This window comes from Parambassis ranga, chromosome 6, assembly GCF_900634625.1.
Source record: "Parambassis ranga chromosome 6, fParRan2.1, whole genome shotgun sequence".
In the NCBI taxonomy this organism is placed as follows: domain Eukaryota; kingdom Metazoa; phylum Chordata; class Actinopteri; family Ambassidae; genus Parambassis; species Parambassis ranga.
In genome coordinates this window covers 1,854,583-1,880,474 of record NC_041027.1, presented here as the reverse complement: position 1 = coordinate 1,880,474, position 25,892 = coordinate 1,854,583, and the positions used below count along the sequence as shown (strand labels likewise).

General features: G+C 41.1%; 1 protein-coding gene and 1 pseudogene across 2 annotated transcripts; both read left to right on the top strand.

Annotated features, from left to right (window-relative positions):
* Positions 1–2,979: 2,979 nt before the first annotated feature.
* Positions 2,980–6,546, top strand: LOC114437808 (forkhead box protein J1-A-like; annotated as a pseudogene).
* A 4,481-nt stretch (positions 6,547–11,027) lies between these two features.
* ca5a (carbonic anhydrase Va) lies at positions 11,028–23,088 on the top strand. Of its 2 annotated transcripts, none has more exons than XM_028408310.1 (7): positions 11,028–11,553; positions 14,023–14,220; positions 15,911–16,029; positions 19,472–19,567; positions 19,732–19,794; positions 20,475–20,633; positions 21,289–23,088. In XM_028408310.1, the coding sequence occupies exons 1-7, from the start codon at positions 11,412–11,414 to the stop codon at positions 21,457–21,459; spliced, it is 948 nt and encodes a 315-aa protein (XP_028264111.1). In that variant the 5' UTR covers positions 11,028–11,411; the 3' UTR covers positions 21,460–23,088. The 2 variants fall into 2 exon arrangements, with proteins under 2 accessions (XP_028264111.1, XP_028264112.1); XM_028408311.1 differs by lacking the exon at positions 11,028–11,553 and adding an exon at positions 11,578–13,862.
* Positions 23,089–25,892: the final 2,804 nt, after the last annotated feature.

Below are 25,892 nucleotides of genomic sequence, written 5' to 3'. Positions count from 1 at the left end.
AAACAAAATTATCTAACATGGTGCCATAAAGAAATGTCTTAAAAGGGTCAAATATTTTATTAAAAACGTGCTCAACCAAACAGTTGAGTTAGCACTTTATCGAAAACTTTGCGCTTGGCAACATTTAAGCTAACCTCACTACAAATCATCATTTTTTATGGAAAAAAACATTTCTGGTCATAAAATATGTTACATTTAGTACTCTTATGCTGATAGATTTTCATAAATATGATTTCTAATCATTATTTTTCAAGCATGTTGATCTTTGTGTGCTATCATATTATTAGCATTAGAATCATGCATGATTCCTAATTCTGGTATTTTTCCGTTTCTGTTTAACAAATTATAGATGGATGTTAAATTATTTTATGGTTCAAGGCCACGGAATTACCTGGCACTTGTACCAGAAGATCCTCAAGACTCTGAGGCTGATCTAAGTGATGACGATGACATCATTACAGATCCTGATTATCTCCACACACAAGCAGAGGTGGATCTTTCCTTTGATGCAATGGATGAAGATGAGATGTCCTCAACAAGCACTACTACACCACCCCGTAAGCAAAAGAAAAAAGGAAAAAACACCCTAAAATCAGTTTGTTGATGAATGATTCTCAGTCATCCAGGTCATCATACATAGAGAGGATTGAAGCGAGGCGTCTGGACTTGTAGAGTTTTCTAGAAGACGTTTCGCTGCTCATCCAAGCAGCTTCATCAGTTCTAACTGTTTGGTGGGGAAACATGGTTTATATGTGGTTACAGACCTCAGTGGGTGGGTCTGGGTAAAACTTAAAAACACTTACAAACAATAGCACTAAATGTTTCCATACTTACCTGTGATGATCTGGCTGACTGGGCCAGGTGTGTCTAACGACTGGCTAACGACTATGAAACTGCCGGAGGGGGACTGGTTGACAGCCCCCTTTGTTCTTACTGTGAGTCTGTGCAAACTTCCTGGGAATGGATGGAATCACTGCATTGTATGTGGTAGAAAGATGATGTCTGAGGCCACCACCTCTGTTAAGGGAAGGTTTTTCCAGTTTAACATAGATGGCTTCCTTGACTCCTCTTTCATACCACCTTTCCTCCCTGTCTAAAATGTGAACATTGTTGTCCTCAAAGGAGTGTCCTTTGTCTTTGAGGTGGAGGTGAACAGCTGAGTCTTGTCCTGAGGAGGTGGCTCTCCTGTGCTGAGCCATTCTTCTGTGGAGTGGTTGTTTAGTTTCTCCAATGTACAGATCAGAGCATTCCTCACTGCACTGGACTGCATATATCACATTGCTGTGTTTCTCCCTGGGAATCTTATCCTTCGGGTGAACCAGTCTCTGTCTCAGTGTTGTCATAGGTTTAGGCACCCTAAAATCAGTCAATATGGGGCCACATGACACACCTGAGCCAAGGTCACCACCAGGTTCAAAGAAAGGCACAAGGAAAATCTGGAAGCATGAAGATGTTGTGGAATTCCAAGTTCCTGATGCAAGTTTTATAAACCCTTATGTTGTAAAGACACCTTTTCAGTACTTCAAAATGCTCTTCACTGACGAGATGATACAACATATTGCTCACCACACAAATCTGTACTCTGCCCAGGAGCTGGGGGATCCGATCAAGACCAGCCCTTGCGAAATTTCCTAGCAATGCTACTCTTGATGGGTGTTTTCAACTTCCCAGCCATGGAGGGCTACTGGCAACCTGAATCACGCTTTAGTGTGATAGATGCCAAGGTCCTCAGTTGTCTTCTTTGACAACTATTTTACTAGTTTCGACCTTGTCCTGAGCCTGCACACAAATCTGGGTATCAAGTCCATTGGCAGAGTCCGATCAAACCGCGTTGGCGGAGCTACCTTGGTGGAAGACAAACAACTGATGAAGAGAGAACGTGGAGCTTTTGATTACAAGTCTGCAGAAGGGGTGCGTGCTGTAAAATGGTATGACAACAAATGTGTCACACTTCTAAGCAATGCCTGTGGGATCACACCTCTTGCAACTGTCCAACGTTGGAGCAAAGATAGCAAAGCAAGGATTCCCATCGAATGCCCATCACTAATTCTTGCTTAAATTTCAGCATGGGTTGCATTGACCTTTTTTAGACATGCTGGTTCACCTGTACAAGACACCAACCAAGTCACAACGATGGTACTTCCCCCTGTTTGGATACTCCCTTGACCTATGCATCTCCAATGCCTGGCTGCTAATAAAATTACTTGGCATTACTTCTTTTCCAGTTATTTGACTATTTCAACAGTCTTTTTTGTATTTATAGGTAAAGTAAATACATTTTTGTATTTATAGGTAAAAGTATTGGTAGAGACCTATATTTCAAAAAGTGTGTGTGGGGGGGGGGGGGGAGTAGAAATTGTTGTTATTGGTGCCCCAATAACACAAGAAACACACATTTTTTTCATTGCTTGTTTCTTTGAGTGAACATCAAAGGGTTCCGTTTCTATGGTTACTGGACAAACTTCCTGCGCCAAGTATTTTAAACCCCGACGGTACCGCAGCCCGCTGACAACTGTTATAAAGACCTCTGCAAGGGAGAAGAAGCGCTAAGAGCAGCGTCAAACTCAGTCCACATGAATTTCTCTTCTTTCTGTCCTTCTTTTGCTCACAAGCTGATAAGGTGCCCAGCAAGCAGGCTGAGGCTGAGCGTTCAATACGTGCCGCTGGCTTGGGATCTAATGGATTTCTGCTCACTATTGCAGCTGACACAAGATGAGTTTGGATGTGTATTGTAAAAGAGTTGATCAGTTAACCCCTGAAAGCATTATTTAAATCATACGTGTCAAACTCAAGGCCTGCGGGCCGCACCACTATGTCCAAAACACATATGTCTTTTTTGTAAATGTAAGATTTTACATTTTCATATAAATTTAAACTACCCACAACATTCCGCTGAATAACACCACAGTAATATGAACAAAAATTATTTATTTTGTTTATATTGAGTGTGTTTTAAGGCTTCAGGTGCCTTTGCTCATGATGTGCGCGCTTCTCTGTGCTGTGCGTCAAGTGCGCAGGTTAGTTTTTCAGGAAAGTTCTTAGAGCCACAGACAGAAAAAACATGCTGCTGTGTGACGTGAAGGATTTCAGGTTTCAGAATAAACGTTTAGCACCCACATTCTGGCGACAGACATGCCAAATGATTTAAATGGAAATCTGGAAGTCTTTCTCTTTACGCACACACAGGCGCTCTGTTTTCAAATGGGGCCACCATTGTCCTGTCTTTTCGCACTTCGTTAAAGTTGGGTGTATATTTTCAGTTCTGTCAGGCGGTAAAGGAGCTGAGGTGACAGAGAGAAGAAAGAGGTGTTGGAGAGAGCCATCCTGTCTCTGAGCTGTGCCGACCCCTGGACCGAAGGCTCTGTGGGGCTGGAGGAGGAGGTGGTGACCGCTGCTGCCCAGGCGGAGGAGAGGGACAGTGTCATCATCAACAACAGCAGCATCAGCAGCTGCTGCAGCTCAACCTGGACGACAGTCTGACAAGCCTGCAGTGGCTGCAAGAGTTCTCCATTCTCGGTGCCAACGTGCATGCCCACCATCATCCTATGGCAAGCCATTCATATCACATTTCCGCCATACTTTAAACGCCGTTTTCACGTCATACACCGTACAGCGTTTTCCAAACGGCCACTCATAACGCCATACAGCGTTTTCTAATATTCTAATGATCTCCGCCCCATAACTTGCTCAGCCACTGCAGTTTACTCTTCATCAGCCTATCAGCAGAGAAGAAGGTTAGACCACACTAATTCATCACCGATCTCCTGTGCCAAAAAGGATCGCTTCGGTCTGGATCTAGAAGACTGTATATATAAGCCTGGATAATGCACAGCCATCATGTTTCATGAAAGAAATAAACTGAATTTTGTTTACAATAGCATTTGTTCACCTTTCTTCTTACTTCTTCTTGTCTTACACACTTAAATCACAGAGAAAAGAACGTATGTTTACTGACTTTTTAAATCAGATTGGATTGATTTCCATGTTAAGCTGGATCCATACTCCGCGAGACAAAGAACTTTTTCCCCCGTGCAGACGTTACGCCCACAAAATGACGTCGTTTTTTGTCTCGGACCGCCCGCTGTTCCGCACTCTTGTGCACAGGGTCCGGCCGAACTTTGTCTTTCAAGGCTGTGCGGCAACCATGCTGTGATTGGTCGGAATTTATTGTGGGCGTGATGAATGTGGAGAAGCGCAAGAGCCTCTCCAGGTATATAGGTAGGTGTATAAACAGCACTGATTCAACAGATTTAATTAATTCAACAATGGATGTTTTTGAGGAGAAGCTTGCTGAGGCAACAACTCCTGGAAGGAGATAGCAACGATACTTTGCACAGAAGAGAGTGTGTGTCGCAAAAAGTGGTGCTACCTTGTAACACTCGACCATCATTTACAGTCAACGTTACCACAAAAAAACAAACTAGGGACGTTACCAATTTCAATTGTTTAATAAAAAGAAAAGACCAACTTGGATAACTTAAATTTCACTGTCAACCACAGTGTCCTGTTAAAGGGCTTGCCCCGCAAAACAATACACTCCCAATAAGGAAACAAAGGTTTTTTTCTATTTAAGTATTTCTCACCCAACAAAAATTCCACCCCTTTCCCGCAAAACTCTCAACACAACAGGCAGTCCAAAAGGAGGCCAAAGGCACATCCTACTAAGAGAGAAGAAAAGAAAAAGAAAAATGTCCGTTTTCTTAAAAAAAAAATCCATAATGTCAGCTGCTGTACCTTCCTCTGTTCGCAAACACTGGAGGTGGGCTGTGTGTGATGTTGTTCCTGTTTGGTGTCTGACGTGCGCTGCAGTGAGCGCACACACGTCTCGCGGAGTATGGTACCTCCATGCGGAAAAGACCTTTTTTTTTATCTCTTACCACCCGTGGAGCGCGTTCTCCGCTCTTTGTCTCGCGGAGTATGGATCCAGCTTTATTTGACACACTATCCTGAAGGACACACCACGTTTTGCAAGTTATGGGGCGGAGATCATTAGAATATTAGAAAACGCCGTATGAGTGGCCGTTTGGAAAACGCCGTACGGCGTACGACGTGAAAACGGCGTTTTCTGCGGCGTACGACGTAAAAAACGCCGTTTAAAGTACTGGCGAACGCCGTTTAAAGTATGGCGGAAATGTGATATGAATGGCTTGCCATATCAGCCACACCTGTTCGGCCACCAGCAAGTAGGATCCGACGCCCCGTCTTCCCCTCTGGCCGGGGACCCTGCCTCCATCGGGATGCCCCTGACCCCGGGGAAGCCCACAGCTGCGGCCTACAGCAGGATGCAGTCCCTCCCCGCAATCGTGGCGCACGGTCACTGCCCAGACGAGGTGGACTACAAGACCAATGCGCACATCAAGCCGCCCTACTCGTATGCCATACTCATCTGTATGGCCATGCAGGCCAGCAAGAAGAGCAAGATCACCCTGTCCTGCATCTACAAGTGAATCACTGACAACTTCTGCTACTACCGCCATGCTGACCCCAACTGGCAGGTGAAGGAGCACACACAGTCACACACACTGTTAGAAAGGACGTGCGGTTTCTGACACTCTGTCCACTATTTAAAATAAGTTTCTCACTTTTTCCTGCGCTGTAGTGAAATCACAGCTGAGAGTTTCTATTTTAAGCACAGTGAATACATTTCAAAGAAACACAATAGGTCTGTTCCTGCTGCCACACTCTGAGGACTCAGCTTTGTGGGTAGAATTAATAACTGTAACAGCTAGATGAACACATGGGTGATACATGATGCTCTGCAGCTGTACTTCCTGTCTTAAGTGGTATGGTAAGCCTACATTTACAGTCCGACATCCTAAATAGGCATTTGTTTAAAGCTCAAAAAGAATGATACAACATCCTGTTTTCATCCTGCTATATTTAGGACTTTGATTTTTCAAGTTAAAGATTCATATATATATAAAGACCACATTTCAGTCTAATCTCATTTTCAACCCAGGAGTGAATTATTTCTCAGATATATTCATTTCAAATCAGGTGTAAGTCACAAAGTGAAGTAACTATGTGGGCTTTCAATTTACATTTCAAATCAATTCGACACAGCCTGTCACTCAACAAGTGCTTCATCAAAGTGCCGCAGCAGAAAGACGAGCCAGGAAAGGGTGGTTTCTGGAAGATTAACCTGCAGTGCCACCTGTCCAGATCAATCCCGCCCTCCAGAACAGGCTCAGGCTCAGCCTCCAGCCCCAGTCCACAGGTCCTTGCAGCACAACAGGGATTCAGGAAGGCCTGTGCATCAACCCAGGGTCATGGCCGGTAGTCAGGGGAAGAGGTGGGAAAAAGAGGAAACATTCACTGAGCTCTAAAAATGGTGTCACGCTCTCTGTGGACAAACAGAAGGAGATTGGACCTCTAAAGGGGGACTTTGATTGGGATGCCCTGTTGGACTCTGTCCTCAGTGGGGAGCTCAGATTGGAGGGAGGAGAGCCTCTGAGCCCCATCATGAAAGAGGAGGACCTGACAGTGTGGGCGACCCACATCTCCTCCATTGAAGCTCCTGCAGGGACACCCTTCTTTGAGGAATAACTGCTATCCAGGTCCTCTTACACAAAACTCTTCTTAACACTACTGGGGAATACCAGATTTCTTTTAAACTCACAAGAGTTTTATTATACTTTTCAAGATGTTCAAAGTATTTTTAGAATTAGTGAAATGCTGATTCATGCTGGAAATACATCCTCAATGCCTACTGAACAAAGATGCCACAACACACAGCAGCAACAGCTCATATCTTTAAGGAGATTCACTTTTATTTTCAAAAATTTCAGGTTTTTAGAATGAAGGCCTGGGCACACCGGAGAGCAGCATGACAGAAATGAAGCTACACATCTCCATTAAGTTTGTCAAACTTGGTTGTTTGGTGAATAAAGTACACTCAAAGAAAAAATCTGTTGGATAGTTTTGGATGTGAATTACAGTAATTCCACAACTTTTGGGCCTATTTCCTCCTGACAGTAACTTCTTAACTCCTTGCTCAATTTCTCATAACATCACAGCATTGTGTAGAATGGTTTAAACTAAAAACACACTTGCATTGATAAATAAATCAACACAAATTTGTTGATTTATTGATCTAAAATTAAAACGTTGGACATCCATTACACTTTTAGGCTTACTTGTAAATGTCAAAGTTTTTTCTTTTACAATGACCCTCCCGGACTTAATGCATCTAAATGTTGGTTCAAACACTTTTTGTCCACATATGATCCAAATTTGTATTTATTTAAGTAAGTATTGAGGTTTTTAAAGTTCTAAAAGTTAGAATGAAAACATCATTGTTACTTTTGGTATTCAAATTTAATGGAAGAGAACAATTATAGCGTATCCTGCTCAGTAAACTCCTCCACATAAAGACTTTTAATTAAATTGTACAATTCTACATGTCAGCTTCAAACGTAGCATTGTGCTTTTACACTGCAACCTACAATAGCTGTTTTTGTTGGTTGTTGTTTCTCCAAGCTTTTGTTCAGTCTGAGCTGCTGCTGCTGCTGAGTTAAAGATTCAAGATTCAAGAAGTTTATTGTAAAATGCACAGCACTTTACAGTTACACTGAGCAATGAAATTCTTACTTTGCTAGTTCCCTTCACATGACTTTGTACACAACTAAACTAAGATAAAAGACAAAAGACATATTTTAGGCATAAGCATAAATACAAATAAGAATAAGCTGTAAGAAGAAAAAAATAAGCAAAATGTGCAGTTCTATGTACAGAGGGTAAAGTGTTATCAGTGTTTAAGGTGCATTGTTTTTGCATTATTGTCAGAGGTAGGGCATTTAGAATGTTCAAATATGTTTACAAATTGTACATGCAAAAACAAATATGTGCAATTTTTGCATTGTGGCAATGATGTTTACATGATAAATGTTCAGTCAGTGGTTCCGCAGCCTGATGGCCTGCGGATAGAAACTGTTTTTTTAGTCTGGTTGTTCTTGCTTTCATGCTCCTGAAGTGCCTGCCTGACGGCAGGAGTGTGAACAGTGTGTGCTGTGGGTGAGTGCGGTCTTTGATAATGTTGTGGGCCCTCTTTGTGACCCGGGAATTGTAGATGTCCTGTAGAGGTGTGAAAGCTGCTCCACAGATGAGCCTTCCTTTCCTGAATGGTGCAGTTTCCATACCAGACTGTGATGGAGTTTGTCAGGACGCTCTCCACTGTGCATCTGTAGAGGTAAAGGTTCACCTTGGGGTCATTTCTCCACCAAAACAACAGCATACAATGAGGAGGTGGAGCAGTGTTAACGCTCTGCAGGTAATGATTAACGGCAGCCTGTGTTCACTGACTGGACTTTCTCTTCAGGAGCTCCCTGTGTCTGTTTGTGTATAAAAACACACAAAGTAAAAGTACCATTAAACATCATTTGATTGTTGTGCATTAAAAAATAATTGCACTTTTGTCATTTATTGTACTTTGTGTGGATCTGTAGCTGATCATTTTTTTCTACAATAAAAAAAATTCTTTCACCATGCATGTTTGCTTTAACCAGTGGTCCCAAAAAGTGATTTATAATGCATTTTATTTTTCAAGCCAAACCCGTTAAATATTTCATATAATATAATGTTATTTAAATATTTCAGAACATCTTGCCGCTTTAAATCATAAGATATTAGGAAAGAGATTGTTCAGTGCTCTCTGCATCTGACACATCCTGCTTTGCTTCTGTTGACAAATGGTATTTGGCGCCCTCATCTGTCCAACTAACAGCATTACACCTGAACACCACAGAAAAAAAACCACACATCCACTAAACAATACATTAAACAATACAAATAAATAACAGTAATTTTTTTCTCAACATGCCACTGCACTGACCACCATAACTAATGAATGACATTATGTTTTAGAAGTGCTCTATTCACAGACTATCTATTTAAATAAAAATAGTCTATTAGCAGACTTTCTGTTGTTTTTCTTTATAGATAAATGACGTCCCGTTCAGTCATTTTGTGTGTCTGAGTGGGATTTTGTAGTCATATTGACTGTCCTTTAGATATAAAGCTATTCATAACTAATGTTTGTGTTTTATAGACCAGTCTGCTTAATCATTTGTGTCGATTGAAATCATTGTTAAAAGCAGCTGCAAACTAGCCGTACTTGAATTTTTCTTTGGGTAGTTTGGGTAGTCAGCAAACTATGATGATTTATTATTTATTGTTGTGATATGCTTTTATTTTGAAGAGGGTCTCCAGCAGATTGTAGGTGAGCCACAGTGAAGGCTCTGTGGTGTGTCAGCAGCTCCAAGTGCAGCTTTGAAGAGACGTCAGTGCTGCAGAGATGAGGAAGCCTTTTTATGGCTTTACAGTTGCCTTTGTGAGGGGCCTCAGGAAACCACTCAGCCACACTAATAGAACGTTCAAGGGGCCAAACCTTTTTGTTTGCCCTTTCTCTTCTTTTTCTGTCTTATGAACAAAAGTACATTCCTTCACACATGCAAAACATGAAATGCTACATGGAAATAAAGATAATAAGCACCTTACAGGACAGCCTATAAACTTACAAACAGCTGAACTCAGCCTGTTATGTTCAGGATTTGTTGCCCAAAAAGACACACTACAATGCTTAAATCATTTTAATCTTTCAGGTTTAATAAAACTGAAATAATCCTTAAAGTCCCCTGGAGTGGCCCCGGGCCTCACTTTGAGAACCTGCAGACAGTATCACAGCAGACACAGTTGACTTGAGAGTGATTAATATTCACACAATAAAACTTTTTTACTATAATGAAGTGTCAGTGGGAGTAAAAAATAATTTCAGAAATACTGTTCTTTATTTTACTACATAAAGAATGAAGTGTGTCTCCTACTGGAAAACAATACAAACAATGGTGGCCCCCAGCCAGATGAGTTCACTGAAATAAATTTGGAGTGACATTTACTTAAAAAAACTGTGGCAAGTTTATTGCACTCAAAAAATGCTTGTAATCTTTACTTAAGTCATATTTACTTACTATAACCAATTATTTTTTACAAAAAATACCCAAGTAAATTCCCAAATGTATTCAATGAAGTCCGCCGCCCTCGTTCAACTGTAGCTTCTCTGGACTGTTTGACGGAAAGATTCAAATCTGGGGAGGGGCTCTGACGTCATGCTCCAAGTGCAGGGAAGGTTGCCAGGTTCACTCAGTTAACCCAATTACATTTTACTTGGAAACATCTAGTAACTAAACCAATGAAGTTGTTTAGTGAATATTACTTGGATTGAAATATTAAATTTACATACAGAACTGAGCACACATCATTACAAACAATCACCAAGTAAATCACTTCATCAAAAACTGCTGTTTTAAAGTAGAAGCAATAAATTCTTATTTCTTTGTAGATTTAAATATACAATTGAAGTAATAATTACAGGGCCAAAAAAATTTTTTTTTCAGTGTTTGAGCTTGTGACCATTGACAGTAAAAACTATGGACAGAGCTTCCGTGACGTCACCCGTTTGTTTCTGAAGAGCCGTTTTGAGGCTCAGTGGGAGGTTCCGGGACGTGATGACCGCCGCCATGTTGGCAGCGTCACGTCAATTAAAACTCCGAATATGGACAAAGAGGGGGAGCACGAGCGGGGTTTAGGGGGGCGGGGTTCTGTCACTCAAGCGGCAACGCCCATAATTAGGCGTAAGTCCGAATACAATTGAAACGAGTGAGTTGTAAAAAAATTCACCCTTGTTTTACTAGTTTTTTTCACTCACTCCTGCAGGGTTAGGGTTCACAAATTTTCTTAGAGCAGAGAGTTTGCTTTTAAACATGAACAATAAATGCCAACTAACATGTTACCTATTCCTTGAATTAATTTAATGACTGAATTGCTATTTTATGTAGAATGTAAAATCAATGTATTACTAGGTTTATTTATTATATTTATTTTTAAGCAGTGGGTATTGATTAGTAGCATTACTAAAACATTTACTCATTTAGAGAGAAAAAAAGTAATTTTAAAAAAATAAAAAATGAATTGATTTCCGGTTTTGCGTTGTCGTCATTGCTTCTAACGCCCCTCGGAGGAAGTTTGTGATTGGTCCGCTCTGCAGCCCCTTGTCTTCCGCCCCTATCGAGTAAATAGTTTTGTAACACGGACCCTATCTTATCTTTTATCGACGGTTCTGCGGCGAAAACAGTGCGTTTTATCCGTGTTAAATGACGCAGTTGCTTTTGGATAAATGACTGTTTGCTTTTATGGTGACATTTTGAATGTGTCTATAGCCAAACGCTGCTGTTTTCCTCGCCTCCTGGCAAACAGTAGGAGGGCAAAGACAACGAGGTGAGCCGATACATTTTGTTTTGAATAGACCAGCTAATTTTTGCGGATTGTAGAAGCTAACTGATTGCCTTCAAGACAACAGTGCCACCAGAACAAAGGCGTGACTTGTAGCTGTCATCAAAGAAAAGGTAACAGTCAAAATGGTGACTTTCTCTGCGGTAGTCAGACCTATGGTGTCACACCTTCAACGACAGCTCGTCAGCCAAGCCAAGAGACACCGGATAACTCCTGTCAGACGATGCAACCTCACGGCGTGCTCAAGCAAATACGTGCTGTCTCAGAGTGAGTACATTTAGAAAGCTTGTGTTGTAGCCGTGCAGCGTGTTTATGGTCTGAGCACAGCTGCTTATTATCAAACAGTTTATTCTCAGACACAGTATTGTGTGTGTCTGTAAGGCAGCAGCGGTTTGGCTGTTGTGTTACTTATTGTGGCCCTAAAGCCTGTTATTGAGGGTGACAGCATTGGTGAATGGCCACTTTTGTTGTCATCTATAAAACGTGCTTGTGGAGCAGTGGAAAGCTCGGACTGGACTTCGCTCTTCGCTGGATTTGGATCTATCACTTCTCTGGTGACCTAGTGGAGTTCAGGCGCCAGGTTTTCCGGACAAGTATCGATATTCCTGATCACTGGCCCATATAGAGGCCCTTTGACCTACATAGCTGCCTGCATTATGTTAGTGATGCTGTTGGATCTAATGTGCACAAATGCATTTGTAGCCCTGATCTCCACAGTTTATATTTTGTAGCACCTGGGCCGATAGACTTGAGTGGCCAATAGCAAGATGATTTATTATACATTTTGCATCAATTGTGAGTCCTTAGGAGATTCCTGAGTTTGACAACAAACTTTTCACCACACTGTATAATCAGCAGGATCTTTGTCATTGTCAAAAGCCAAGTATAACCGCATGGAAACATGCAAGAAAACAATTTAAAGTGGAAAAAAACTTTCAGAGCTTTTATGTCTAAGCATGATAATAAACTATGTTTATATTTAACTTAACAAGGTTGTTGTGCTGGGTGCTGTCTGGCCAGAGTTTCCTGCTCGTTTCTTAAGTGGTCAGCTCAAATTGGGATTTTTTTGTTTTGGTCAGACATCTGGCTTCTTTGATCTATCTACTAACCTTTTTTTTTTATTATATAGAAGAGTACCTATTTCTCAGCTCAAGGTAAAAACATTTGACTCACAGAGAATAATGACTTGCTTAAAAGAGGGTTGCATCATGCTGCCATCCTTTCAACATGCCAGGATTAGAATGATGGGCACTCTGTTCCCTGACTGAGACTCTCAGGCACAACCTCAGACTACAGCAAAACAATTTACTAATTTTTTGGATGGTTTTGGTAGATCAAGACCCCATCAATAAATATTTACATCTGAAAGCTGTGATCATAAACACTTTAGCTGAATGCCTAATTCATGTACCAAAACAGCCTGAAAAGATCTCAGTGTAATGTTACTTTGTTGTGCAGAAAGTTTCAGTTGTGGAAAATCCAACGACATCAGTGTTTTCTGACTCTTTGCCATAAAAAAACAAGATATCTCCTCTTGTGAGCAGGACTGAGGAATGTGGGACTTAAAATGTTTATTGTGACTTGACTACAGGAACTGCAATGTTCTGTTTATTCATACAGTACATAAATTCATAGAGTACAGGTGCATCTTAAACAGTTGTTTGTCATTAATAGTTCCAGGTCAGGAATCAGGACTTTGATCTGACTTGCTCTACATGTACGGAGACATTGTACTGTTTCTAGATATCTACTAACCTTCTAGGGGTTTAAGGAGAACTCAAATTTGACACAGTTGTACTGGGCACAAAAATCAGAATAATCTTACCCAGTGTGACCGTTACACAGTGCATGGGCAGGAATAGCTGTGCAACAAGCTAATGTGTGTCCATGCAACAACAGAGTCAGACAGCCAACTTCCCCAGTAGGAGCCGCTGAAATCCAACGAAGATGAAAGTCTCCCAGTCAGACCTGTTCAGCTCGGCTCTCAGTGGAAACCTTAAGCTTAGTGCTGGATGACTGAAGAGAAAAACAATGGACTGAGCTGCTTTTGTGCCCTTTGACAACTGGCTTTGGACAGAGCATGAAAAAATACTTTAAGCTGTGTCTTTTTTACTTTATGTGTGCAAGATTTTTATGGAAGGAGGTAATGTTTTTGTGGGATAAATTTCAGGGACAGAAAGGTGAAGTGAGGTGGAAAAAGTGAGCAGAGTTTCTGGTAATTAGAAGTCAGGTCTGTTGACAGACGTAGCCCTGAGCTGGCCAGAGGTCCTGGTCTGACTCTCCTGCTGTGGAGGGGAGCTGGGGGCGTGCCAGGACATTCCATGTGTCACTTTCTGTACAGCCTGCCCACTTCTCTCTTATTTAGTAGTTTCCTTTAAGAAAAAAAATGTCAGAGGACTAAAAGGGAAGTACCATTGCTCACTTTTTTTCATTCAGGTCCTTCAAGGAAGAGGAAAGATTTTCTGTCTGTCTAGCATTTGATAGCACTTGAATAGTTTTTATAAGGCATTTTTGATTTTATTGTTTTAAAATGGACTGTCTAAAAATGCAGGAAGCAGCAGAGTACAACATGAAGAGTAGGTGGCATTTTTTTCTCTACTTTTTTGTTCTGTTTTTTTCTCAGCAGTGGACACATGAGGAGAAACTGTGAGTTAGCTACGGCTTTAAAAAATCTGACTGACTTTTCTCTGTGTTTTCCTTCCGCTGCTTCTTCTTCTTCGTCTCCTCACCTTCCAGTGCATCCCATGTGGCAGGGACCCCTCGCGGTACCAGGAGGAGATCGTCAGTCTCCCATAGATATCATCGTACAAAGGAGCATTATCGATTCAGAGCTGAAGCCTTTGGTCACCGAGTACGACCCACACACCTGTCAACAAATCTGGAACAATGGTTATTCCTTTCTGGTCGAGTATGATGATACCACAGACAAGTCTAGTAAGTTCTTTTTTGTATATTATACATACACACAAATACACTAAGATTTAGAAATATTTAGAAATATATATTTTGTTCCATAAAAAGTAGGTCCCTTTAAATGTCAAAAAGCTTTGTGTGAAATCTCAGCAGAGAGATTGTAAGTTTTGATCAACACAAGAGGATTATCTCCTCCTCCCCCTATTCTAAATCCAGTAATCAATCCTACACTCAAAGTGCCACGTGGAAATGGTGACTGTCATGTGACTTGCATATTTTTGCCGACCCCTACAACAAATATAGTCTGCCTATAAAGTCTTGTTCATTTTTGGTATAATTACAGAGCTACACCAAAAGACTGTAACCACCAAAACTAAAGACTTTTAATTACCGTGATAAAATTGCAAAGCAGCCTATTGGGGTTGGGCGGTATCCAAATTTTGATACCGTCAAACGCCCTCCACATTTTACCCCGGTATATGTAAATACCGTGCCCCCCTTGCGTGGTCCCATCTCCTGTGTGCCTGCATAGAGAGGGGGGTGTGTCTCTGCAGAGCCCCATCAAAACAGCGCATATACTCATTACAAGTTGCAGAGACACAGCGCACCTTTAATTTTAATTCAGCTGCTGTAGCCTACAATTCACGGCAGGTAAAACACATTATAAACTGCCTGTCACATGTCAAGCGATCTTTTTCAGTTAATATAGTTTTTAAGGCTATTTAAAAACTGACTTTTTTCAAATTTCAAGCTGGCTTGAAATTTTTTATGAGCCAGTCCTAATGTGTTTCTGTTTTTGTAATTTTATCAGGAGCGCAGCCTTGTGCAGTATTTATGTTAGAAGTTACGCATGGTAATAAAAACACTTGTCCGGTAAACTGAAAACCTGCCGGTCACGTTTTCCCATGCCAAGTTTTACTAATCGAATCAATTAAAATTATAAATGTAGGCTCAGACGGTGGCACCAAACTGTTGGCTTGTGCCTACACCGCTCACAAGCTCAGCTCTGGCTTGTTCTCAAAAGCGCAGCAGTGTTCTTCTAAAGGACCAGGTCACAGGTGCGACTCTCTCTCTCTCTCTCTTCGCCGTGCTGTCACGTCATGTTCATAAACTTTATCAAACGTCTCCAAAAGTAAAATATATCATACTACTGTAAGTAAAACTGAAGATTCAACCACATAATGCATCAAATAAAATATGTTTAATATTTGATCCTTATCTTCTATATAAGTGGATTGCATTTTTTTTTATTGACGGTATAAATGATACCGTCGCTACTTGTGTGCCCCACCGGTATACCTTAATACCTTAATACCTTAATACCGCCCAACCCTACAGCCTATACAGTTTATCGGTCTGCATTATGAGCTTAGTATGAAGGAACAAGAACAGGTCTAGGACAGAGAAATGTGAAGAGCAGCATTTTATTGCTAGTGATAATTAAACAAGTCGTACATGAAGCTGTACCAGAGATTAGGGGTGGTGCTACTGACATTGATTACTTTATGGTCTCTCACTATAATCCTTCCTGGATATTATGGTCAGCCTGAACAACCTCTTCCTCAACAGACTATCTTTGTCATTTCATTTTCTTCCTCTGAAGGAGGAAATTGAATGATAGAAATTGTTCCTGTTGTATTTAGCAGGACTGCATTATGATGCACTGATACTCTGTAGGATGCTCTGAACTGTTTGTCTTTCTGTGGTGCAGCACTGAAAGGAGGTCCCCTGCAGGATAAGTTTAGGCTGTGCCAGTTTCATTTCCACTGGGGTGAGACCAACGCCTGGGGGTCAGAGCACACCGTGGATAGGAGGCTGTTTCCTGCAGAGGTACTGCGTCATGCAAACACCAACACAAACAGAACATGATGGGCAAAAATCTACAAACCATCATAGCATGTACCCGTACAGCAGGTGTACAGACGCACCCAAGAGTTCACTTCATCAGCATCCCTGCAACAAGCTGAAACATTAAACCAGTTGAGGTGATGTTGAGTTGTGTGTTGTTTTAGGCCCCTGCAGAAAATACAGAAAATTTGTACATATTGTATTTACATGATTTTCACATTGAATGCATAGCCTTTTTAACCTGGGATTAAAAACTTGACGTTTAAGAGCACGTCACTCAGATTTTAGCCTCAATTCAATGGCATCCGGTGCATTTTCACTGATTTTTAAAAAAATTGTTTTAACGGTCTCCATGGCCTCGCTCACACTCCTGCTTTTTATATGTTTTTATATATGTGTACAGCACTTTAGCTAATAAGGTTACTAAAATAAAGTGCTTTATAAAGTTGAGTTGAGTTTAAAAAAACAAAAAAAGGCCTTCTTCTGTGAACTCCTACAAGTCCAGTTGCATTTAGTTTGTTAGCTCTTTGATAGTGACCATGGTTATTTATAGATTTGATCTTCAAATGGTGGCAACACTCAGGCATAAATTTCAGTTCAGCCAGGACTTATTACCGTATTTTCACGACTATAAGGCGCACCTAAAAGTCTAAAATTTTCTCAAAAGTCGGCCGTGCGCCTTGTAATGCGGTGCGCCTTGTGTATGGGTTGAGTACCAGACACGGGGACGTGATACGTAAAGTACGTACGCTGGCAGCAATTCACCAATCAGCTGAACGCTACGTCATACGTACCCTACGTACGCTGGCAGCAATTCACCAATCAGCTGAATGCTACGGTACAGCTCCAGGCACGTATATAACCGGCATGCTGCAAAATAATAACATCTTTTACTACTACTACAACTACAACTACGGACCCCTGACGATGGCACCAGTGAAGAGACTTGCTTACGACGCGCAATTCAAGCTGCAGGCGATCAGTTTTGCGGTTGCAAAGGGAAATAGAGCAGCTGCGAGGGAGTTCGGCATCAATGAATCGATGGTACGTAAGTGGAGGAAGCAGGAAGACGAACTGCGGCAAGCAAAGAAAACAAAACTGAGTTTCCGTGGCAACAAAGCGAGGTGGCCACAGTTAGAAGACCGACTGGAGCAGTGGATTGTTGAGCAAAGAACTGCCGGGAGAAGCGTCTCTACTGTCACCATTCGACTGAAGGCAGCAATGATAGCACAGGACATGGATATCGAACACTTTAAAGGAGGTCTGTCTTGGTGCTTTCGTTTTATGAAAAGGCGTCATCTCTCGATCCGCACACGGACTACCGTGGCGCAGCAACTTCCAGCGGATTATAAAGAAAAGCTGGCCAGCTTTCGCGCCTACTGCAGTGGCAAGATTTCCGGTAAAAACATTCAGCCCAGCCACATCATTAACATGGATGAGGTCCCCCTCACTTTCGACATCCCCGTGAACCAAACTGTGGAGAGAACGGGGACCAGCACTGTATCGATACGGACCACGGGGCACGAGAAGTCGGCGTTCACTGTTGTTCTCGGTTGCCTTGGCAATGGACAAAAACTTCCGCCTATGGTGATTTTTAAGCGGAAGACGGTGCCTAAAGAACAGTTTCCAGCAGGAGTCGTCATTAAGGCAAATCAGAAGGGCTGGATGGATGAGGAGAAAATGGGAGAGAGGCTCAGGGAAGTTTACGCAAAGAGACCGGGTGGTTGATCTGTGACTCCATGCGCGCCCATCTCACCGCTGGAGTAAAAAAACAGGTGAAGCAGACGAATTCGGAGCTTGCCGTTATCCCGGGAGGGTTAACCAAAGAACTTCAACCGCTGGATATCGGAGTAAACAGGGCATTTAAAGTTAAGGCAGACGGCGAGCACAGCTTTACCAAGACTGGGAGGCAGCGATAATGAATTAGGAATCACTGTGGTGCAATTTATATCCGATGACAGTCTTTATTTGTTAATAAAGTGTAAAGATAAAGTTGGAGTCACAACAGGCATTCAGCAGCAGCCACTGCTCTGCCCATAGAAACACACACGCTGTTTCTCTGTCGCTGCCACCGTCGAGAGAGAGGCTGCACCGGCTCCTCACTGATATCCAGCCGGTTTTTACTGAATTTACGTACTGGTATGTTTTAGGTAACCTGCGCCTTATAGTACGGTGCGCCTTGTGTATGCGCTGAGGACAGAAATAGACCGTGTAACTGACACTGCGCCTTATAATGCGGTGCGCCTTATGGTCGCGAAAATACGGTATTCATTTATTTAGCACCAACCAACCTGACCATTGTTTACTAAGTTTATTTTCTGCAGTATGATTGTGGTGTTAATGTGAAACACTTGGAAAATACACAAAGGTTGTATTGTCTTCTGGCAATGGGAAAAGGAATTAGTCACCTGGTCAGTGATCTGATCTGATCTGAAGTACATGATATCACGTCTGTGTTTAGGCTACCATATATGCATGCAGTCAGCTGGTGGGTGACTACAGCATGTTTAAGATATCAACTGTGTGTGTGTGTGTATAGTGTAATCAAGGCACAAAATGGTAAAAGTCAGATAAGCAGATAAAGCACATTCACATTCTGCATAAAAATTGTTCTTCTGCAGCACAACTGCTGACGATTTTGTTCCATATTTTAATGGTGGTATTTAAAGTAATTCAAGATCATGGTCAAGTGTCCTCTTCAGTTTAAGCCACAGACCATGTGTGATGTTTACATGAGAAGTTACTAAGCATCAAACAGGGGAATGTATGATTAGGCCTGAAGTACAAGATGTTTTAAGGGTTAACAGAGGTAAGGTGGAATGGAAAGAAACACTGCACTGTTTAAACCATGCAAATGTTGACTCAGTCTTTTCTCTTCTAATCATGTGGCCGTCTTGAATTGCTTTAGCAAGTACTAAATCCACAACATTAAGTTATATCAGAGTTTCTTGTCTTTTCTTGATCCAGCTGTGCCATCGCTAAAGCCAAACTCAAACATTAAGTGTGTGCTTTTCTCTTACTGGTATAATTCCAGTGTGACCTCCTGCTTCACATTTGACTGCACAGCATCCATTTTCATGTTGTTCCATTACCTGCAAGCTCGGTTATGTAACAAGTTGGAGTGTGTGTCCTCCACTGGTGCAGGGAATGTGTTTATATCATGGTTCTCATCACTCAGCAGTCTTTGTATGTGTGTGTCTAGAGGATCAAGTTACAGTCCTAATGGATTTGCTTCTTTGTACGTCAACATAGTTCAGTGCATGAAAGGACCTCTCTTTTATAAGGCACAAAGGAAAACCAGACAGAATTAGCAGGTCGTATAGAGGACAGGCATAATGTGAGATCAGGGCTATCAAGATTATAGTTCACAGCTACACACGTACATGCACATTTATGGTGTTTTTGTTTACTGTGTGTTTTCCAGCTTCATTTGGTTCACTGGAACTCTGACAAGTACAGTCTGTTTGAGGAGGCAGTGATGGAAGACAACGGACTGGCTGTCATTGGAGTGTTTCTTAAGGTACAACACACATACACATACACTTCATATTCCCTGTATTGACATTCATAGTCTGTTTTGCATTCTGACCTGTTTGTGTAAGATAGTGCTGTATACAGCACACAGCATGAGCTGGATATGCAGCTTGTGACTTCAATAAAGATTACCGTCTAATCCTTTTGTAGGTGGGAAAGAGACATGAGGGGCTGCAGAAGCTGGTTGACGCTCTGCCTGCAATCAGACACAAGGTTAGAAACACATGCACAAACACAAAATCCCCACTCACATTTAAGCACCTCATATTGTCTGTGATGTGCGTGTACTATTTCTCATATTAACTGTGCAGTATAACAGTTGGTTATAGCAAAATGCATCACTTTGTCCAATAAAAAGCTTGTGGAGAATACTGGGAGAAGGCGCCCTCTAGTGGGCCAGGCCTCACATACACTCAATGAAATATTGACCCTTTTTTCAAGTGATTATGAGAACTCAAATCAAAACAAAATAGAAACTTACTTATTAACATATTATAACTGAATTCACACCATTTAAATAGGCATGATTGTGAATGAGAGGTTCCCCTTCTTTTATGTCACTGCTGCCTGTCTGCTTATCTAATCATGTGTGATAAAGTCAATGTTTGTCTAATAAGATAATAAAATGTATCATTTGAATCCCTATTGTCTAGCACTGGCAATTATACACTGGGGAATGATTACTTTATGATGGTTGTAGTATTAGGATAAAGGCAGGCTGATGTATTTCAGGCATGTATTTATTACAACATTCCATTCCAGGTTTTTTCAGTAGTATACAGAGATCAATACAAAAGCTAGGAAATAAATGTGTTCACACTGACTTGTTGGCCATGTCTGTCATAATTTTCCAGCAGTGACCTTTCTATCTTTTATTCTGTGGCCACCTGCAGGACAGTGTAGTAGAATTTACTCGGTTCGATCCTGGCTGTCTGTTACCCAGCAACATCGAAGACTACTGGACGTACCACGGCTCTTTGACCACACCTCCTCTGACCGAGTCTGTAACTTGGATCATTTTAAAGCAGCACATAGAAGTCAGCCATGACCAGGTATGGTGTGCAGTGTTTTTGTTACATCGCCAAAATGTAAAGTAATGTTATTTAATTTTTCATGATGAAGTTGCACTAATCATTGCTTTCAAAAGGTATGATTAGGGTATATTTTTAAGGTATATTTAAGGTTTATTTAAAGAGTTAGGAGACTATATACGTCCTGGAAACCTGTGTAAGGCAAATTACTGTGAGTCTGGGTTATAGCGTGTGTGGGCCTTAACACACTCCTGGCATGCATTTGTTTAATAGCATCTTGTTTTATCTGTTGCTGGCTCACAGTAATGGCTCAGCCATTCTCTTTTATATTTAATATTAAGAGTTAAAGCAGATGATGTCCTGCTTCCCCCAAGTGGCCAAACATAATGGATGCAGACCACCCACTAGAGGTCTCTAGTTATCTATCATCGTAAAATCCTCCTATAGAAACTTGTACTCTTAAAGAACTGGTTCGAGCAGTAGAAAGTTGGCCACTTGTGGTGCAACCACATTGCAGCAGGAGTAATTATGTTGGCGTGTGTTAAACTGTGTATTTATGCAACCCAGCCTGTTTAGTCTCATTGTTTGCATGATGCAATATACTCAAAGGATTCAGCCTGTAATAATGTTTGATTTGAGCTGTTAAACTCCCCTTCTCTCCTTGTCTCCTTTTCAGCTGGCGGTCTTCCGCAGCCTTCTGTTCACATCTGCTGAGGAAGAGGTACAGAAGAGCATGGTGAACAATTTTCGTGTGCAGCAGCCTCTCCGTGGCCGCACCGTCCGCTCCTCATTCACTCCCTTCCTGCATGAGGCGACATCAGCAGAAGGCGACAAGCACAACTACTGACACCGCTGGACCCCTGTATGCCCACATAGGTGGGCATACACACCTAGTGTGTGGCCACACACACTGTCCAGACTCACTCTCTTACTTTCTTTATTATGTCACATGTTGCTCATCATCACCTGAAGAGAAATTACATTTTAATGCATAATGGTGTTTCAGTTTTTGGTTTGACTTCAGTAGACCAAAAGTCAATAAGGGACAGTTGCTGTGGGGAAATGTGTAATTTTATTGGTTTTTATTATTATTACATTTACGAGTCATGTAGTTACTGTAAATGAGAGGTTGGCTGCAGCTCACACTATGGAATGACACTGAGCTGCAGGTGAAGACTCAACAGCACTGTGTGCTGAGGCAGGGTGCTCTGATCTTCTCATGGTGACATTTGTATCCTTATAAGGAGGCTACACTGCTGTCACTTTGCAGCATAATGCCCATGAGATTTTAACTTGTCAGCAGGACAAGTCCAGTACAATATAGCATATCTAAAATCATCAAGGGTTTGATGATTTGGTCACTTTTTAAAAATATTAAATACTTGATTGTTGGATTTATTGTTCCATCTAGATGCTATAAAGATAAGTAGTATGCACGTTCTCATCTGTTACTAAGAGATTATACTGTACACAAAGTCTCACACATGTTTGATTCAAACATCCATTTATTTATAGTTTAAAATTCTAACCTCAGTTCTTTTGAAATCTCTTAGTAATATGCACAAACATGCCATGTTATTGCACCACATATGTTTACTTTGCAATAAGCAGTTCTCTTCCATTGCTCCAGTGTCAGATATAACCACAGTGCCTTAAATGTTCTCCGAGTTTCACCACACACACTCTGTGTGTGAGGATTAAAAATACCTCCATTCATGACTCCTACTCTTTGGCTGCAACAGTCAAGTCTCAGCTAATGTTTGCTGCCATTCTCACCTTATTTAACTGTTTGAAAGGAGGAAATGGTTTTTGAGAGAGCAGAGTCTCTACAGCTACCTCCACCACTGTGCTTCAGCTATTGAACGCAGGGCTGTTGTTAGAGGAGTTCTGTTAGACCTGCCACGATTACACTTTCAGGTCATTGGGTTGTAACTGGAAGAGAGCTGCTGTCTTCATCTGTCTGTCTAGTTTTCTGTTTGTAAAAGAAAATTAATCAAACTAGCAAAATAGATCAAATCCATTGGTTTAAGAAAAATGGTTAAAAGTTTTAAAATAAATAGACGTACAAAAGGCGCCGCCTTTAAATCACTCTGGTAGATGCATCATACTTGGCTAGGTTGCCCAGAGGGACCAACTGACTACAGGTCAGCAACAACATGCTGTGTGTTTAGTTGACATCTAGTATTTGATACAGCATGTGAGAGAGCTTAATACACTGCAGTTTAGGAACCTGAATGCAAAAGACAAAATCACCAGGTTTGTGTCGTATACAGAGCATACAGCCTATGATACATAGCTTAAAAATCATTAATTTACTTTACTTTGATGCATTATATTCACTTTAAACAACTTATGCAGACACATTTTGTAATCAACAGCAAGATTACACAATGTTTCATCATGTAAAGAAGGTGGGCAGGCTTCCTGCTTGGACTTATGTCCAACTGTGATAGATAAAAAGATGAGAGACAAGGAGGACACGCACATGAAGAGACCTGTTTATTCTCAGGACAGGCAACATTGGGCCCACTTTGACAGTATGTAAAGGTCTCCTCCCAAGACTTACAGTTGAGATGAGGTTGTGGTGAGAGGCAGTGTTTTATAATCCCTCTGTAACAATGCAACAGTCCAAGCTGGTCCTCTCCCTCTCCTCCTCTTCTCACAGACGCTCACATGAAGTGCAATCTCCCCAGTAGGTCCTCCATCGGCTCCCCAGTTGAGGTCGAGAGTGGGTGAATGGATTTAACTGGACATGCATTGAAAAGACATGACATGCGCTGAGTGAAGTTAACACATTGTGAAGGCTGCAGACTGGCTGAGGGGCTGGTTGAAAAGATGTTGGTGTGAAGTGGAATTTAATGAGGGTTAAGTGTTTTTTTTTCTTTTAAGTTTATTGTATTGTGCTATGTATTATGGGAACTAGGACCGCCTTCATCATGTACAGCTGTGTTTTATTGATATTTGAATTGTTCACCATCACCTGCCTTCATTTTTCTTTTTTTAATTACTTTTTTGGCTTTTTCATATTAAAACAAACACAAAGCAATGCCAATACCAAAAATGAAAATGGTTGGCAATTTGAACATTTGATGTTTATAAATTTATATATGTGATGTTTTCTTCATCACAACTACATCTCAAAGAGTTATCTTCCTCTTCTTTTATCTTTTTTTGTATTTCTAATCAGTGTTACATGCTGTCATAATTCAGTGTGTGTTTCTGCTGTTCCATCTGTAGCTCAGTGTAATGTTTTAGCAGGTGTATGTTGTGTGACTATACACTGTGTGCAGTGCATATTTTAGCTGTTTATTTGTGCAGTGTGCAGCCCACATTCCTGCCCCACGGGGCATCCTGCTAAGCTCCTCTCCCCTCTCAGCATGCCTTGCTCCACTTGGGTGACTCCTTATACACTGCCATCCAGCTGTGCAACCAGGAAGGGTTATGCTCTCTCCTGCTCCTTTATTGTATCATAATAAAGTCATATGTGATGTAAAGAGGATCCCTGTGCTGTTTGTTGTTTTTGTGTGAAGTGTGCGTGATGTGATCGTGCACGCCTGCTGCTGTTAGGACAAGATGATCTATTTTTCACTGTGTGCTGCTCACATACTTGAAGTGGGCGAGGATGTATTTGAGTACAAATGTAAGTAAAGTGTTTTTCTCGCTACCATCATTTCACAAAGTAGATTAAGTACGCGATAATATGATTAGTCAGATGAATGATCTTCCTCAGGATCCACACAAAATGTATACATCACATCAACGGGTCTACGGCAGAAAAAAGAGGAAGCTCTACTTCAGCATGCGCACTTCAATTCTTAAATTTTTGAGCTCTGAAGTCAGTCCCAGTCTTTCTAATAAATGTGTACATTGTTCTCTCACTGACCCAGCTCCTCCTTTTTCCATGAACACATTTCCAAAATATAAACTGGTTCCAACTGCCTTGTGTGTCTCAGTCGGTCACCAATACCTTTGAAGCCCCATTCAACACAGTGAGGGGATGTTTGGTGGCCCCCACCCACATGCCTGGGGTCCTTGGGGTGAGTTGTTTACACACTTTTCTACACTGCAACCACAGGTGGGTGTGATCTGTGTGTCCACCCGATTCAAACTGGAGAGAAGGTGCTGGGAGTAGACCTCTGTGGGTGTTTATTGTGCTTGGCTGCAGGAGAGAGAGGCCAGGGCCTGCAGGGGACACACCAGTCAGTCTGTCCTGGGCTTCCCCTGATTGTATGAATCTTCTCCAGACTTACTGGAGACCCCTCAGCTTTGATATGTACAGTGTGTGTGTTTGTGTGTGTGCTACCTGTCTTTGAAATAGCTGAAAGTGCAAACATTTTATAAAAATAAATAAATAACGTGGGACTAAGTTTAGGTTTTACAGTACACGATTCAGAGGAAGTGAACATGTTGCTGAATTAGCAATAATGAAAAGACCAGTTGAACCGATTTCCTCAAATTCGTGCAGTTCCTCATAGTTTTGAGGTTACAACATCTCGTTATTCCAGATAACAAGACAGGTATTGATTTCTGTAAAATTCCTCTTTTGAACTTTACTTAAATTTGGTCATTGTTTTACTTAAAATTAGTCATTGTTTTAAGTTCGCCTACCCAAATTTAAAAAAAAAGCCTTACGTGGTTAATCTTCTCATGCTGTCCTGTGAGATGTGACAAAAGATTAAGGTATGAGTGAAGAAACATACTGAAAAATAGAGTAAAATGGAAGTGAATAGTGGCAATTTTCAATTTTTAAATTTATTTTAATATATCAGGAAACAAAAAACTCAAAGCAATTATTATTATTTATACCTTAAGTTGAATACATTTATGTAATACATTCCTGCACAAACATCCCATTGATTCATAATAGTCTGAGTTTGTGTTCATGTCTAGTAATTTTTTCCTTAATTGAAAAAAAAAACACAAAGACGATATGTTATTGTTTTGTCTTAAGCATCAGATTTTTTTATTTAATTTTATTGTAATTTTATTTGTTATCCTTATTACTTTTAAAATTTGATTGGCTGGAGTTGATGCAGGTTTTTTAAAATCCTATTTCTTTAGAATTTATTCTTAACAATTTTCATCCATATTTTGATCAAAAATGATAACTGCTGTTCACATGTCATTATACTAATCGAATCTGTATTTGTGTGCCTGTTTTGGACCTTTTAATTCATCTTGCGTGAGCTTGTTCAGTTATCCTCAGTAAGGAAGTTGTACATGAAGCAGATGAAGGGGGCCAGTTCTGATCAGAGACCTCGTCTTCCTGCCGTCCTTCTG